A 15,427-nucleotide genomic window follows, 5' to 3' on the forward strand; every position below is an offset into this window, starting at 1 on the left:
GGGGGAAGTGTGTGTGTGTGTATTTACAAACTGCAGAAGGAACCCTTTTGGAATGTAGGTGATGTAACTTACATGCTGAACAGAATTTCTGAATGAGGTTTGGTTTTTTAATTACCTTTCTGTCACATAAACTATTAGGTATCAGAGAAGATAGGGTTGTGAACTTCTAAGACCTAGGCAACAAAGTCAAATGTTACAAAGATCACTGGACATGAATAGATTGAAGTACTTTTGCACCTCTTTCTACTAATCTGTAGTTTAAATAAAATTGACACCTTGTATTAAAAAAAACCCCAAAATCTGCTACATTGATTTTCAAATATGTTCTTACCTCCTACCCTCTCTGTCCTCCTCCACTTCCCTCTCCCAACCCTCATGGCAGCAATTAGAACACTTAAGGTGACTTCTCAGAATTTAGAAGGTAAAATCAATGTGCTTTGGTTGGCATTGTAATATATTTGAATGTCATTGGTACTAGCGTTGGACTTATCCTTGCACACTATTGTGCTCCCTCACATTGTTCCTGGTAATTGCTGGGATGCGTAGGAAAATGTGGAGGCATGCAGCTGTCTTGGTGCAGCTGACAAATAGCTTTGAGAAAGATCATTGTTCTTACAGGTGAGTGAGAAAAACACAGCTCATTCAGTCTTAATGGAACTCTGGATATGTTTCAGGTAGGGAAGAAATGAAATCCAGTGGGTGCTCTTTTCCACCCCCCTGACTAATGCCTGGTGCAGGACTGTGCTGAGCTGGGATCTTCCTGGGAACAAAGGAGGAGTGAAGACTCTTAAATGCAGTTTTGTGCTGCCTGCACAAAACGGTGAACAAAGACTTGCTAAAGACAGTACCCTCTTATTGATGGCAGATTTCCTTGCTGGGTTGCATTACTTCTTGAATTATTTCTTAATTTTCTACTAAAAAAAGATGGATAACTTCATTTAAATGCAGAAGACTTATACGTGACATTAGTGTGAGGATGCGAAACTAGTGCAGAAGGAAAAAATATTTTTGAAATGCTGCTATTTTATTTTTTTACTTGGATCAGAACTTGGAATGCCACATGTGAGATACTTTTATAATGCTATATGCAAAACCTAAATGGATTTTATAAATTAGCTTTTGTTACTATATATCCAGATAATATTTTATATATATTCTGAGGAAGTGTATGTAATACATTATGACCAGCATTTACTATCAAGGTATTGCCATATTTTAGTGGCAAAAAAGCAAGAAAGGTCGATATGACTTCCCTTATTTTTAAAAGAGGGTTTTCCCTGTATGGCATTCTAATTTTTCCCTAGCCTTTTTCTTGCTTATTTTAGAAGAATTCAAAGAAAAAAATGAGTAAGAATTATATGACATAATTTACTGAGGATAATGTTTTAATATTTTGTTGCAGAAGGACTCCATGAAAGATGACAGAAGAAGTTATTGTTATTGCGAAGTGGGATTACACTGCACAGCAAGACCAAGAACTTGACATCAAGAAAAATGAGCGTCTTTGGCTATTAGATGATTCTAAGACGTGGTGGAGGGTAAGAAACGCGGCCAACAAAACAGGATATGTGCCATCAAATTATGTGGAGCGAAAAAACAGCTTGAAGAAAGGTTCTCTGGTTAAAAATCTAAAAGACACATTGGGTAAGTCCTTCTGTATTTTGGAGTACATTTAGTTGACTTGATGAGTTTCAGGTTGGGAATGTAATGTAGATACAATTTTTTTTTAACATGCATGTTTGGATTGTCTTTATGCTTAGTTTGAGGTGACATGGTGGGTGGATGATTGAGGGAGGGAGAGACAGAGGGTGTGGGTGGAGAATCACATGTAAAAATCTGTAACATGTTTTCTTGCATCACATCCAGCAGAAAAAGATGTTACTGTTGTTCCAGTTTGTCAGAGGTTGTGTATTTTCAGTGGCTGAAGAACTGTTATTTTCACACACATATCAACTGCTGAATCCTCTCCTTTCATGCCAACTCCTCTCACTTGAAAGATGAAGGATGTAAACTGGATTGTTCAGGATAGCTCTCATAGCCAAAGCTAAATCACTGTATGAATAGGCTTTTACAGTGTGGCTGTGTACAGAGCCAGAGGTTAAGTTTCTGTGGTCCAGCATGTTCTGTCAACTTCCAGGTCCTTGAATATGTATTCTATTTTATACTTGCACATAAAGTCTTCACAACAGTCTGTCATACATATAAAATAATCTAGCTTTGAAAATTTTTATGTGTATTTTAAAGAAATCTATTTGAAAGTCAAGTGAAATGGTTTTTTTTCCCCTTTGATTTTTAAGGACTGATTAAAAAGGGCTTTGCATATGGCTAGAGAAGTTTATAAACATAGTGATAAGTTGTTGTTTTATGCCAGGAAAACCTACTAGTGGTGTTTTAGGATGTTATTAATAAAACAGAAACAAGCACATTAGAAGTGTTTTGAGGGGTTTTCTTTTGCTTCTGTTTTATGAAGTCTTACATAGGGAAAACTTCTGTTGTGGACTGCTGTACAAAATGACTCTTCAACAGAAAAATTAGGATTTGGGATTGGACTTAATAGAAAGCTAAAAGGTTCACTTAAAATAACACAGCAATAGCTTATGTAGGATTATCCTGTGCCAGTATTGTTTCTAACAAGTTTGGTTTCTTAGTCACTGTTTCATTACCATGTCTTCCACTGCTAAGTTGTCAAAAAGTACATGGAAATTGAGGACTACGTAGCAGGCAAACAAGATTATCATAAAATTTACCATGGTAATATTTAGTACCATAGTCCTTTCTACAGATACTCTTCGAATATACTGATTACAGTGCCAGGAAATGTGGTTATGCCTTTTTAATTATTTGTGTGGTTAAAATCAAAGTCCAAGTTGTGACTTTAAGCTCCTTTTATATAGATTTATGTTGTTTAAAACATAAATTTAATGTATGTATTTTTTCTGAAAGGTACCTTAGGAAAGGATTGCAGTTCTGTTGTAGTAATATTTCAAGTGTTTGTGTAAAATGTGGGCAATATCTGCTTCATGTAAACACATTTTTATGTCCAACAGAAATTTATTTAAGTGAAGGAATAGAGGTGTGTCCTGGCATATGTATGTGTTTATTTTTTCAGTCTTAACCTTAAGCTGCATGGTGCAGGGTGCTTCCCTTCACTCTGATGGTGAACAATGAAAAGGCGTGAGAAAAAAAGCTTGGTGGTTTCATGGCTGAGCCATCCCTAGTGTCACATCTTCCAAGCCTCAGCCCTTTCACATACCTACATGGGTTTTTAAGTTCTGAAGCACTGTTACGATAATTTACTCATTCCCTGTTCCCTTTCCAATGGTTTTCTTGGTGTGTTTGTTCAGCCAAGGCTGAAAGTGCCTTATGATGGAGTCTGGCTTTTCGTGTGCTGTGACCACACTTACCTGGTGAGCATCCAGAGTGTAAAGCACCTCTCATGCTCTTTTAAGCTCATACATCCTGTGACAGTGAGAAACTGCCTAAGGCATACCTGTTACAGCGGGGATTACTGTAACACGCATATATCAAACCAGGAGTCCCGTGGAAAGGAAATATCTATGGACGGATTCTTGATAGATGTTTCAGAGATGTTTATTTCTCCAGCCGCATGGCCGGGGCTCTGCTCAGGAACTGCCCCCAGTCACGGGACCCGAGGGTCCTTGCCCGCACAAGGGAACACAAAACAATCAATGAGGAATGAGGCTGACCAGGGGCAGGGAAACACCGTGCCTCCCCCCCAGGGCCCTCTCCCAGGGCTCCATGGCAGGGGGGGAGACCCCAACACATACCTAACTCACAAATTGATTCAGAATATTCTTTAAATCCACCCAAAAGAGTTGGTGCTTAAGAGTGTTCTTTTTTAATAGTTTAGGTGCTGTGAACTCCTTACCGTAATGAAACGTGTGTGCTGTGCACCACGTATCTGTACTATTTTTTTTACCTTGCTTGAATCAGAGTCCTCAACTAAACTATAGTCTTTAAGCCTTTCCTGTCTTGCTGTACAGTAATTTCCCATTCAGAACAAGCAGAGTATGTGTCCTTCCTTAGAGGAGCCATTGTTCTGAGAGGCCTTCAAAAATGCACTCCTTCTTTTTAAACAAAGGCTTGCAAATTACAAGACTGATGCTTCATCAAGTGAAACAGCTTTTGAAAGTTTTGCTTCACCCAGTGAAGCAAGTTCTTAAGTTCTCTCTATACAAATATGTCTAATGCATCATCACTCCGGCCTCTCCAAGGATCACAAGAAAATTCTCATTAAAATACCTCCTAAACCAGCACAGTTGGGAATGATGGTCATGAGTATTAGTCCTTAAACCAAATCTGTTTCCAGCCTTGATCTTGAAATATCAGGTACTGAACTCAAAAAAAAAAAAAATCCAACAGTGTCACTTAGTAGTCTGTTAATAATTAATTATGAGTCTTGTGAAGTCTCAGGAGAGAAACAGCAGACTCATAGCTACTTCCAGTGACGTACCTGGACCCGCCTTTCATACTTGTGTCGCTCAAGCAAATGGTTGTTCCCATGGAGATGCACTTTTCCCTGCCTCTTCTTTAATAGATTACATTTCCTTGTGTTAAAAAATAAATTCATCTGAAAGCATTTTTGTCATGCAAGTGATGTCATGTGTTGTCTATGTGATTACCTGTAGCTATCTGCCACTCTTGTGCTTATCCACAGTAATTACCGGTGCTTGATTTATACTTTTATATTCAATAAATATGAAAAGTGACAGCCATAGTTCAAATTGTGGCAGGCCCATAGAAGCTATAACTATTTAATTAGTAGTTCCCCTCGTTTGCTGTTGAAGATGCATCATCTGAATAGTTGTTCATCTTTGGCAGTCTGTGTTCTAATGAAATTTTATCCCACTATGTTGATATCTTGTACACAAAAGCCAAAGTACACCACGAAAGTTTACTACCTTTTTGAAGTTGCCTTTATCTGGAAAACTTATAATCTCATCAGAGAATGAAGTCATGCCTGTTTGATACTAAAAACTAATTTTCCCAGAACTGTTGACTGTCATTAATTATATCTCACCCCTTGAATATTTTATTAATAGAGTCCCATCAGCTTTATTGTTTTTTGGCTTGGGGTTGCTGGAAGGTTAATGGACATGTGGGTACCTAGAATAGGCAGCTTGATGTTTTAAAATATCAGCCCATTTTTAGCAGTGTCTTAACTCTTCTTGAATTTCTATTTTGTTTCAGTATTTTTTTGAAAAGAATATCAAATAAAATGTGTTCAGAGACAGCTCTCCTAAATGTGTTGGGTGCTTATTAAAATGCTGATTAACGCTTGTTTAGCATATGTTCATTAAAGCAGTTCCTTGTGAACTGAAAAACAGCTCACCGAAAATCTCAAATGACCCCCAGAAATTTCTGAAGAGATATTTTTGAATCATCCTATGCCTTTTTACAAAACAATAGCCTTTTCTACACGGTTCACTTTGTCTTTGCCTTTTTAAGGGCTTGCTCTATTCTACTGAATCTTCTTTTAGTCCGGACATTAGGGAATTTTCTGTGGCTTTTAACTTTCCTTAAATTACTTGAAGAAACTTTGAGTCTTGTCATTCTTTTATTGATGGATGTCTGGTTTTGTCATTTTTCTGTTTGATATATACTACTTGTGTCTTCTTAAATCTCTTTCTTGAGTGAAGTCTAATGAATACTCAGCAACAATGGCCTAGTTTTAATTATGGAAATATAGTGTATAGGCCACCTATTGAGTATTTTAAATGATTCATCTTCTCATTCCCCTTTTTTGTCTTAGCTGAGTGATACTGCAAGTAAAAACGGTAATTTGGCCATTTCAAATTGCTGTCTTCTGTTTGCTCATATTGAATGAAATCTGGTAATTGTTACTATTCTTAAGGCAAAAGCCAACTTCCATGCCTGTGATTAAAATTTCATCTTCATTATAATGAAGTTTAAAATAGTTTCCTTTTACATTATTTCTTTTGCAGGGAGGGTAATTTTTATACATTTTGAATAAGTCTTACTAAGCAAGAGACCTCCAGCATGCATCTTTTAAACTGTAATTTTCTGTAATATTATTCTTCCCATGTGCTGGGGGGTGGAAAGGAATTCCCATATCCATTTGGTTGGAGTGGGTGTTTGCCAGCACCACCCCCAGAGCTGCCTCTGAGTGTAACTCCACGGGTTTCCCCTTCTGCAGCAAAGATGATCTATGCCTGCTGGCTTGTCTCTGTCACGCCAAACAGAAACCTTATCTAAAGGAAGCCAAAATAATTGAGAAGTCAGTTGTTTGTGTACTCAAAATAAAACTTCTACATTTTTTCCATCCCTTTGCAAGTCATTTTCCTGGCAGCAGCACAACTCCCCAGGCAGCAGCATGCCATGAGTGACTGAAGCGTGTGATCCAGCAGCAGGATGCCATTTTCATGGGAATCCATGATTTTCTGAATGTTACTGGTTTTGCTTCACAACCAGCACTGCATATAGGCTTTTCTTACAGGTTTCTGGTCTTGTTCCCTTTAGTGAACAACTACATAAGAAACCTTGAGGACATTTCTACTCTGTTCTTGGTGTGGGTTTTTGAACAGATGTCCTGCAAAAGAAAAAGGTTTAATAAAAGGTGTATGGAGAGATTGGACAGCAAGAATACAGGAGAGGTGTTTGCAAATCTGTAGGAACAATAGAAATGGATGAGTTTTGGTGGTGACGGCAAGTAACAGTAACCTTGATAACGTTTTACAGAGATGTTTGAGTTGCATGAGAGACTTTTTAAATGGCTCCTTTATTAAGCTTCTGGAAGTCTGCAAAACTTTTCAGTAACTTTTTAGTTTTAATTCACTCAGTGTGCCAGATTTGGAAAGTAAGAATTGCTAAGCGAGGTGTAGTATAGAGAAGCCAGTCCTTGCTTGCATCGGTGTTCCTAGCACATTATTTCAGAAATATAAGGAGTGTTCAGGAGTATTTCCTGTGTTTGTCAACCCTGGGGTGTGTGTCTGCGTGGGTCAATCTGTAGATCTGTGCAGCAGTCCCTGAATGCCATATATACTGGCACTTCCAGAAATTAACAGTTTTATATCTCCCCCCTCTCCCCAGTTATTTTAATGAAAATGCTGGGGGTTTTTTCAAATTTATAACTTCATATTTTCCCATTTTAGAGGTACTTAGTACCACTTTCTTGGTGCTCTTTTGGAAATTGACCAGGACGTTAGCTCTTTTTACTTTGCAGTGTCACTGCCTAGTAAGAGGCAGAAATGAGGAATTGGTCATTCTTTAATGCAATGTTTTCTTTAGCAGTGGAAAACTGGGAAAACTGTTCCTCTTTACTGTTGATTAAGAGACTTGGTATACTTCCTTTTTACATAGAAATATTTCAACTTGGATTTAAACCATTACCACCATAGTTCTGTATAACATGGTTATGAAATCTCATTCTCCAATTAAATTATCAACCTTTAAGTTCTGGTGTGTGTGTTATTGGCCTTTATTTTATTTTTTTGCTTGTTTGCTTTGGTTTTGAGGATTTTTTTTCTTTTTAAAAATATCTTAGTGATCTGATTTTGGTAGTTCTGATGTGGTACATGTGGTAGATTTAATTGTATAAGGTGCTATTTTGACATTAATCAGATTGCTTCTAAATCTTGTTTTAAATATTGAAATGTGATTACTAAAGTCTTTCACTGGTAAAAGTTACTTATGTGACTCTAATGTTGTGAGTTTTAGCTGGATATTTTCCAGTTCTTCCACACTAGTTTTTAAAAGTGTAATAATAACTAGTATGCACAGTATTTTTGGCACAGTCAGAGCACTAAATTGAGTCTTCCGTATTCTCTGCCTGATGATTTTGTTTGTTTATCAGTGACCTGCCTGAGCCTCATGAGCTGCAAGATCACAGAAAGCACATTAAATTCGTAATATGACCAAGTAACAGTTTGAGAATATTTCTGTTAGTTCTTACTTAGTTATTTCCAATTCTGGTCTTCTCGGGACACCATAAGGGTGTAAAATTTGCTACAGAATGAAAGAATGGTGGAAATAAAAATAAATATGGTATCACTGTATAATAAGTACACTGTTGTATAGTAGAGCCTCTTAAGCCTTATACAGCTCATGTTAATAAAAACAGGTCTACCTTACAAGACAAACAGAAGTTATTTTAATCTCTTTAGAACTTCAAGCTCTCAATGATTTTTGCCTTCCTTGTCACAGACCTGTAAGAAATGGTAGTCTTTCCATTCAAAAACCAACATTTAATAAAGCTGATTTTAAAAAATAAATAACTTCCTGCGGTATATAGCTACTTTTCAAATTATTTATCACATATGAAAATTCCTAAGAAGGAATTATATGAAGTTTTTGTTTAGCCAAATACCTCTAGCTGAAATTAGAATAAAATCAATCCCCTCATAGGAATTCAGCAAAAATAAAAGTATTTTTTTCTGTGTCGCTTATTGTTGCTTTGAAGCTTTCTAGCTTGTCAGAAAATGCAGGCATGACAGTAGTGGCATGTCTGTTGTGTCTCTTGGAGGATTGGATGAGGGTAAGTTATCTCTATTTGCACTTTAAAGGAGTTGGCATACAGGAATTTAAGTTCAAATTTAGGGAGAGGAAGTAGTGGAAGTGTTTATATACAGCACAAATTCTTGCTCAGTTTCCTAGAATCCTAGAATAGCTCATTTCATGGTTGAAATTGTTCAACAAAAGTACTTTCTCTGCTGTGCTTTATGCTGCTTTGTAGTTGCATTGCTCAAAATAAGCATGTTTGTTAGTGAGACAGTGTGGCAACAGTGGTGACTCTTTACCAGGGATGAAATTGAGTAACATGGTTTTGTGGTAGTGAGAGAAGTGATGGGAACTCCTTTTAGGTGTGGTGTCTTTAGTTTCAGGGGGAAAAAAAAGCTGGAACAATTGCATTTCTTCCATATTCACAGTAATCATTGTGGTTACGTAGATTGCTGAGAAAGGAGAAATGAGAGATGTTCACAGTGATTTCAAACGAAGGGAAGAGATTTCTTCCATTCCCATCTAGAGCATGTGGCATTAGGTGCTGGCAGTGCTGATGCCACTGGAGTGGTAGCAGATGATTTGTATAATAAGTAATTCAAATGCTTTGCTGCTTTCTGGAAATATATCTGCCTCATGATCATTAAAACCTGGACTTAAAGCAGCAGTTTCACTTTATTGATGATCTTCAAAAATATGGAGACAACGCTCAATAGCAGTAGTTTTGCATGTGGAAAATGACACGAACATACTGATAACAGGGTAGGGTCTGCTTTCTCACTATCAATGAGATATATAATGGCAAAAAGTATATTAATTTTGAATTAGCATTACTATAACATGTTAAAATATTTATCTAGAATGCGAAACATAACTCAGAAATTTATGGTTTTGGACCTTTTGTACACCTGCAAATATTTAAATAATTTTAATATGCATATCAACTGTGTCCACTGAAAGTAACATTAAAGGAATCCAAGTCTCTACTTCATGGAACTAAAATTAGACTTTCTAAAAAATACTGTGTTGTAATTTCTGAAGAAACATCTGCTTGAAAAGGAAAAAATCTGAAGTTGCAGAGCAGACTAATGCAAAACAAACAAACAAAACCACAACAAAAAACCCCAATGAAAATTAAACACAAAATTTCATGCCTTTTAAAGAGCTGAAAGCAAAAAATTTTGGTGAATATTCTGGAGAACTCAAGGTACAGAATAATTCTTCTTTTCTTGCTTGATAAAAGTTTCTCTGCTGGATGTATGCACTAGGCCCTTTATCTGCACCAAAGTGAAAAGCCAAAAGCAGCAGCGAATGCAGAACCTGAAGCTTCTTGCAGGGCTAACTTGTCATGGTTCGGAAGTTTGCTTTTTTCTGTTTACAGTTTCATGTATTGAAGTTTTAGCTTTATTGGGGTAGATTATTTATTGTGGTAGATTATTTGAAGGATGTGCTGCTCCAAGAATTTAAAACAAATATATAATGGAAACCATGATGTGTGCTACCTTTCAGCAGATTTTTCTACTGTGATGGCTGCAGTAAAATGTTGCAAGGCTGAAGGCATAAAGAAATCCTCCTATTTTTGTCTATATTGAATGAATAAATTTATTCTTTGTATTGTGTTAGAAGTTTTATCTAATAGGTATACTTTTTTCCCCCCTTTCCCATGCAGAATGTGTGTGTGTGCTTGGAGGTACATTGACATTTACAGGTCGAAGAATGAGACTTTATTCATAATTATGTGTGAAAAGATAAAAGGATCACCTTAATTCAATGTGGCTGTGTGTACTGATGTCTTTGGTATTATCTCCCTCAGTTGTCACCTTGGAGGATCCTTGGTTTTGTCCCTCTCTGAGCCAGTTATATTTCAACCTGTAATGTCTGGCCTTAGAGCAAGCCCAAAAATTAGCTCCCAAGGTAGTTTCACAGCTCACTATTAGAGTCACTCCATTGCCAGTAGCTCTTCCTATGCCCTGTTCCAGCTGTGGAGGCAGTCTTTTACTTTCTTAGCATTAAAAGTTTGTGTCTGAACCCTCAACTCTTTTGATGTTTCATTTTTTACATAGAATAAAATACTTTAGGCACTCTGCTAATTATGTCTCTTCTGAACCAGTGAAAATAGAGTATGTTTTTTTCCAAGTACTGTCTTGTCCTAGATTCATTGCATTGTGTTCCCTTCTGTCTTCCTTTCCCTCAGGTTCCTGGGAGAACTGAAGTTGGCTGAGGCAGCAGAACTGGGGCCGCAGTGTGTGGGTCACTGCATTGCACCTATCTGCCTGGGTCAGGCTTTTTCCATAAGTACATATTTGTGGGGATACATGTATTTGTGTGCTCTGCATACTGCCCTCCCCTTTGGCTTCATGTCCTAGCACATGAAGGTGGTAGCAGAGCGAAGATCCAGATGACAATAGCTGAGGTATTGGAGGTATTGTGCACCTTGTTCGGTGTGTGGAGCTGGGTCAGCGTTCTAAAGACCAAGCTAAGGTAACTGGCAAAAATCAAGAGCCTGTGTATGTACTCTCAGGGACACCATTTTCCAAGGAATTCCAGTGACTCAAAGGACAAGAGATTTTTCAATACAGAGGTGACAGTGGCTGTGCTTTCTCCCACCTTAGAATCATCAGGGAATTATTTTCCTTCAGATGTGGCTATTTCCTTCAGTATGAAACCCTAAGTAATTCTTTCAGTATTACCAGATGGATCTCTCTCTCTTTTTTTTTTTTTCTTTTTTTGGTGGCCTTGGGCTGTCTTGAGGTTTAATATTCCAGGATATTTTGAAGTATTAACTTGTTTCTTTTTCTCTGCGTGTTTCCACTTCAGTTCCATTGTTTTCTGTTTCTCAGGTGTTTGGAAGACCTGAACAATATGTGGCTACTGTGACACGTTCTCATACGACACAAACAGAGTTTGTAAATTAGCAGTCACACCAAAAGAAATTGGACTTTGCCTTAGAGTGTGTAAGGGAAGGTTTCCTTCCATTTTCTGTGTCTCAAAAGTGTTTTGCTTTGTGGAGTCTGTCCATAAAGCAGGAATTGACATGCATTCAATGTATGCAGACATAAAGCACAAAGCTGCTATGCTGGAGAGAATGCCCACCTCTGTTGCTTTAAGGGGAAACATATAAACATATGTTTTTTGAGAGTTGCTTCAGTGGGGAACGTGTTTACTGACAAGTCATTTTTGTGGTTTTAGCAAGTGCATTTGGACAGACACCTCTCTTAATGGCTGGGCAGCTCAGGTGGACATTTAGGGGTGTTCTTTCTAATGCATGACTATTTGTAGCTGTATTTTGCACTAGAAATTGATTTAGGACTTAGGCTGTAGACTGTCTAAATTGTATGCAATCATTGCCATCACTCCTGTTTGCATTTTACAAAATCCTTTGGGATTTTGTAAATTAAAGAAAATGGAAAGTGAAAGAGAAAAGAAAGGGAAAATGTATTTTGATGTAGTAAAAATGTCATTCTTCTTGTATATGGGCTCTACCAGTTTACTAATCAACCTGTAAGATATTTTTTTAATCGTTCATTCAGGAAAATGTTCTCCAGGACTAGAGGTACATTTATTACTTTATTATTACTCTATAGTTATTGAGTTTAAATCTACAAAAGAAAAAGTTTCATTTTCTGTGTGAGTTATGGGGTTTTGTGTTTTGGCTGTGAGGACTAAACCTCAGAGGAGATGGGCTGCTTTGTTAAGTGAGCCATTTCATCCTGTTACTTCCCCTTCAGAGATGGAGAGGCCTGGTTTTGTGTACGTAATTGCAAATAACCCGAGAGTCCTTGATTAATGGAGCTACATGCATTGAAATTCAGAGAGGAAGTTAGTACAGAAAAGATGGCATTTAGTTTGCTTTCCCCTTCCTAAAAGGAGCTTACAAGAAAACTGCAGTATCTATGACAGGCTTCTAAGGATTTTGAGGTTTCTAAACCAAAAAAAGTAATAAACATCTTGTATTTTTTTGTAACCCTTACTTAATTTTCAAAAACATTAGTATAGTATAACATGGGCATTCTGGTCTTACGGTAGAATTACTAAGGCTTTACATCATCCTTGGTATTGGTATGGGTCAACTGGAATAAAACGCAGTAAGCTCAAAGAGTAGATGACTGTTGTACTTTCAGGAGGGACTATCTTGAGCTTTTTGATGCTGACATACTGCCCTTTAGTCAGTATTTGGATCATTGTCCTCTAATGCATTTCTTTCAGTTGAGGAGCTGTATAATTGTTGTTTTGTAGTTTCTCTGTTCAGGTTTGGGCTTGGTGATCTGAGCTTCAGTCCCTTTCTGTAACATCTATTACATCTTTGCTTTTCAGGTACAGAATTAAGAGCATACAAGAAGTGAAAAGACTAAGTTAGAGCTAAAATGGAATGATTCCATCTTGGTTATTTGGAATGCTTTTAAATTGGAGGGTTGTCATCTTGCATTCAGGATAGTCTACTTTGTACTTGCTGGATTTTTTTTCCAATTTCTTTTTAATTGAGCAGGTTTGTGTTAGGAAGTCCAGTTTATATCCTGGGTTGCCCTGTGCACCTCTTTTACTTCATATAAATGTGAGATAGCTAAGTATAGATCATCTTCCCAGCTAGTGCTGGAAGGGGAGAGGGAATGTAAGCTATGATATACTTTCTGAGGGACAGGAGTATATATTGAGGTAGACAGTTCGGAGCATCTCATGCATATTAGTGATTTATTTGTCAATATCCTCTGTTAGTCTGTGTGAAGGAGAGGCAAAATAGTATGTAGCTTTCCCTCCCTGCATCAAGGGAATGGAAAGCAATGGGAAGTCCTACAGAGCTACTGTGCCTTCTCTCCACACTTTATAAATAATGTTCTTAGAATTATAGGGCTGCCTTAGATTTAAGGTAGTTCTGGTTATATTCTCTCATCAGGACATCCTACAAAATCAAGATAGCATCATTTATAAGATTACAAATTAGGTGGAAATATTTTTATTGCATTTGAAAGCAGAGACTGCGTATTTAAAGCCAGCAAGCTTCAATTTAAATATGTAGAGAGAAATTGGAATGGTGGGCCTTGAGAAACCCCATTCATTTTATATACCTTCTATTTGAGACCAAGACAGCCATTTTCCTATTATATAGAGTGTTTAAAATCCCAAGACCACTTAAATTTGCCTAGCAAGTCTTCTTCATCTTGCCACTGGGGTAGGAACATACATGCGTCAGTTTATGGAAGCCTCCAGATCGCATGTTTGTCTCTGTCCACATACGTCCCTGTATTACATCTTTATAATTTTAACCTTTTGCTCTAAAATGCTCTGGGTATAGAAAACTCAGTATCTGATACTGGAATTTGAGTGTACCTTTCTTAATAACAGATAGGCATGTGTAGCACAATGTAAATTACAAGAATTAATGCAGTAGTTGTTTTTAATATAGTTGTTGAGTCGATTTCTTTACAGAAGCCTCCAGACCGAATAGTGTTTGATGCATGGAAAACTTTGACACTACTTTTTCCTGTATTTGAAAAGCAGTGATAAAGCAGCCTGGTTGTCGAAATGTCAGAGTTTCACTTTGACATTTAGAGAAGAGTTTCCATTTTCTGATTTGTTCTAGTGTGGCTTTTTTGATATTGAGCTTCTTTGAGAAGATACAAAAAGTCATTAATTGAGCTGTAAAGCTTCATTTCTGGATCACAAATGCAGTTGAAGATTTCTGGAATTTATAGCAGTGTCCTTTAAAGAGTGCTGTTGATGGATATGTTGCTTCTAAAACACTGACTACCCCATATGGATCTTGGCCTTTGAACATTTTCTTGGAAACTGGACGTGTAGGTGCAGGGGGAGAAGAAGGAGTGGGAGGTTGCAGTCTGAAAATGTGCAGAAATGTTTGGTTTTTCTTTCTGTGTAACAGAAGAAACTTTAGTCTGCTGAATTCCTTAGTAATAAAGAAGCAAAGACAAGTTAATTTGAAATTATAAAAGCGATAATAAATAACAAAACTAAATGAATGTCTGTTTTGAATATTCCAGCTGTCAAGAAATTGTGTTTATCTCTGTATTGAGTGAATGAATTCCTTAATTTACACTGCATTATGGTGGGGTTTTTTCTGAAGAATTTCCCTGAAAAGTTAATTGCTTCTTTCTTAGTGCAATTTTTGGTTTCTTTTAAAACAGACACTGTACACTTTGCACACTTATTAACTGTATGCATTAATATGCAATATAATTCATTGTCACAGTATTCAGAGATTAATAACTTATTTGTTAAACAAGAAAGGATCATTGTTTTTAACTACATCTATATGAAGTCAGATGGAATTGGAATTTTATTAGAATAAACAAGAAAAATGTTAATTGGCTAAAATGTTAAATATTACTTCTAAATAAAAATGAGTTTTGGAATTTTCTTGTTTCTGCTGCATCTTACAGAAACACTTGATTAGTAAATTGAATGAAAATTTCTGGTTGCCTTGTCTTTGAAAATTTTTAAAACAAGGAGAGGTGTTCTGTAAAATGTGATTTAATGTTTGGGGGTACTAAAACATATCTCAATTTCAGCTGAAATTTCTTTCTTAACTTTTTATATAACTGTCTGAAATCAGCAGAAATTATTTAAAAGAAATTTTTTTTTGCTCTAGGTATTTTTATTGGGAGTTCTAGTTAATTTGACTTCCCCTCAAGTTTATAGCCTCAAACTTGTTATCTTGAACCTTTCAGCTCTTTAATGGAAGTTGTTTTAAAATATAATAATAAGGCACTCTGGAGTGCTTTGTTTCAGTTCGAATTGTAATGGGGTTACTTTTAAAGAACAAAACCCATTACTATAAAAAAACTGGTTAAAATTAAAATATTTCCATTAAAAATGTACTGTACTCATGTTCTTGTGTGGCTTCTATGATTTTATGGAGTTCTTTGGGGTTTTTTTATAGCCATAAAGCAAGTGGGACTGTTAAAAGCATTTTACTCTAGAGGGAGGGTACCTAAAT

General features: G+C 36.7%; 1 protein-coding gene across 2 annotated transcripts in view; it reads left to right on the forward strand.

Annotated features, from left to right (window-relative positions):
• Positions 1-15,427, forward strand: part of NCK2 (NCK adaptor protein 2) — an 86,444-nt gene that overhangs the window by 53,383 nt on the left and 17,634 nt on the right. For both annotated transcript variants that reach the window (XM_048326629.1, XM_048326640.1), the window contains one exon: positions 1,403-1,644. In XM_048326629.1, the coding sequence (XP_048182586.1) occupies positions 1,419-1,644 (226 nt within the window). In that variant the 5' untranslated portion in view covers positions 1,403-1,418. The remainder of the gene's footprint in view (positions 1-1,402; positions 1,645-15,427) is intronic.

This window comes from Corvus hawaiiensis, chromosome 2 (assembly GCF_020740725.1).
Source record: "Corvus hawaiiensis isolate bCorHaw1 chromosome 2, bCorHaw1.pri.cur, whole genome shotgun sequence".
Lineage (NCBI taxonomy): Eukaryota > Metazoa > Chordata > Aves > Passeriformes > Corvidae > Corvus > Corvus hawaiiensis.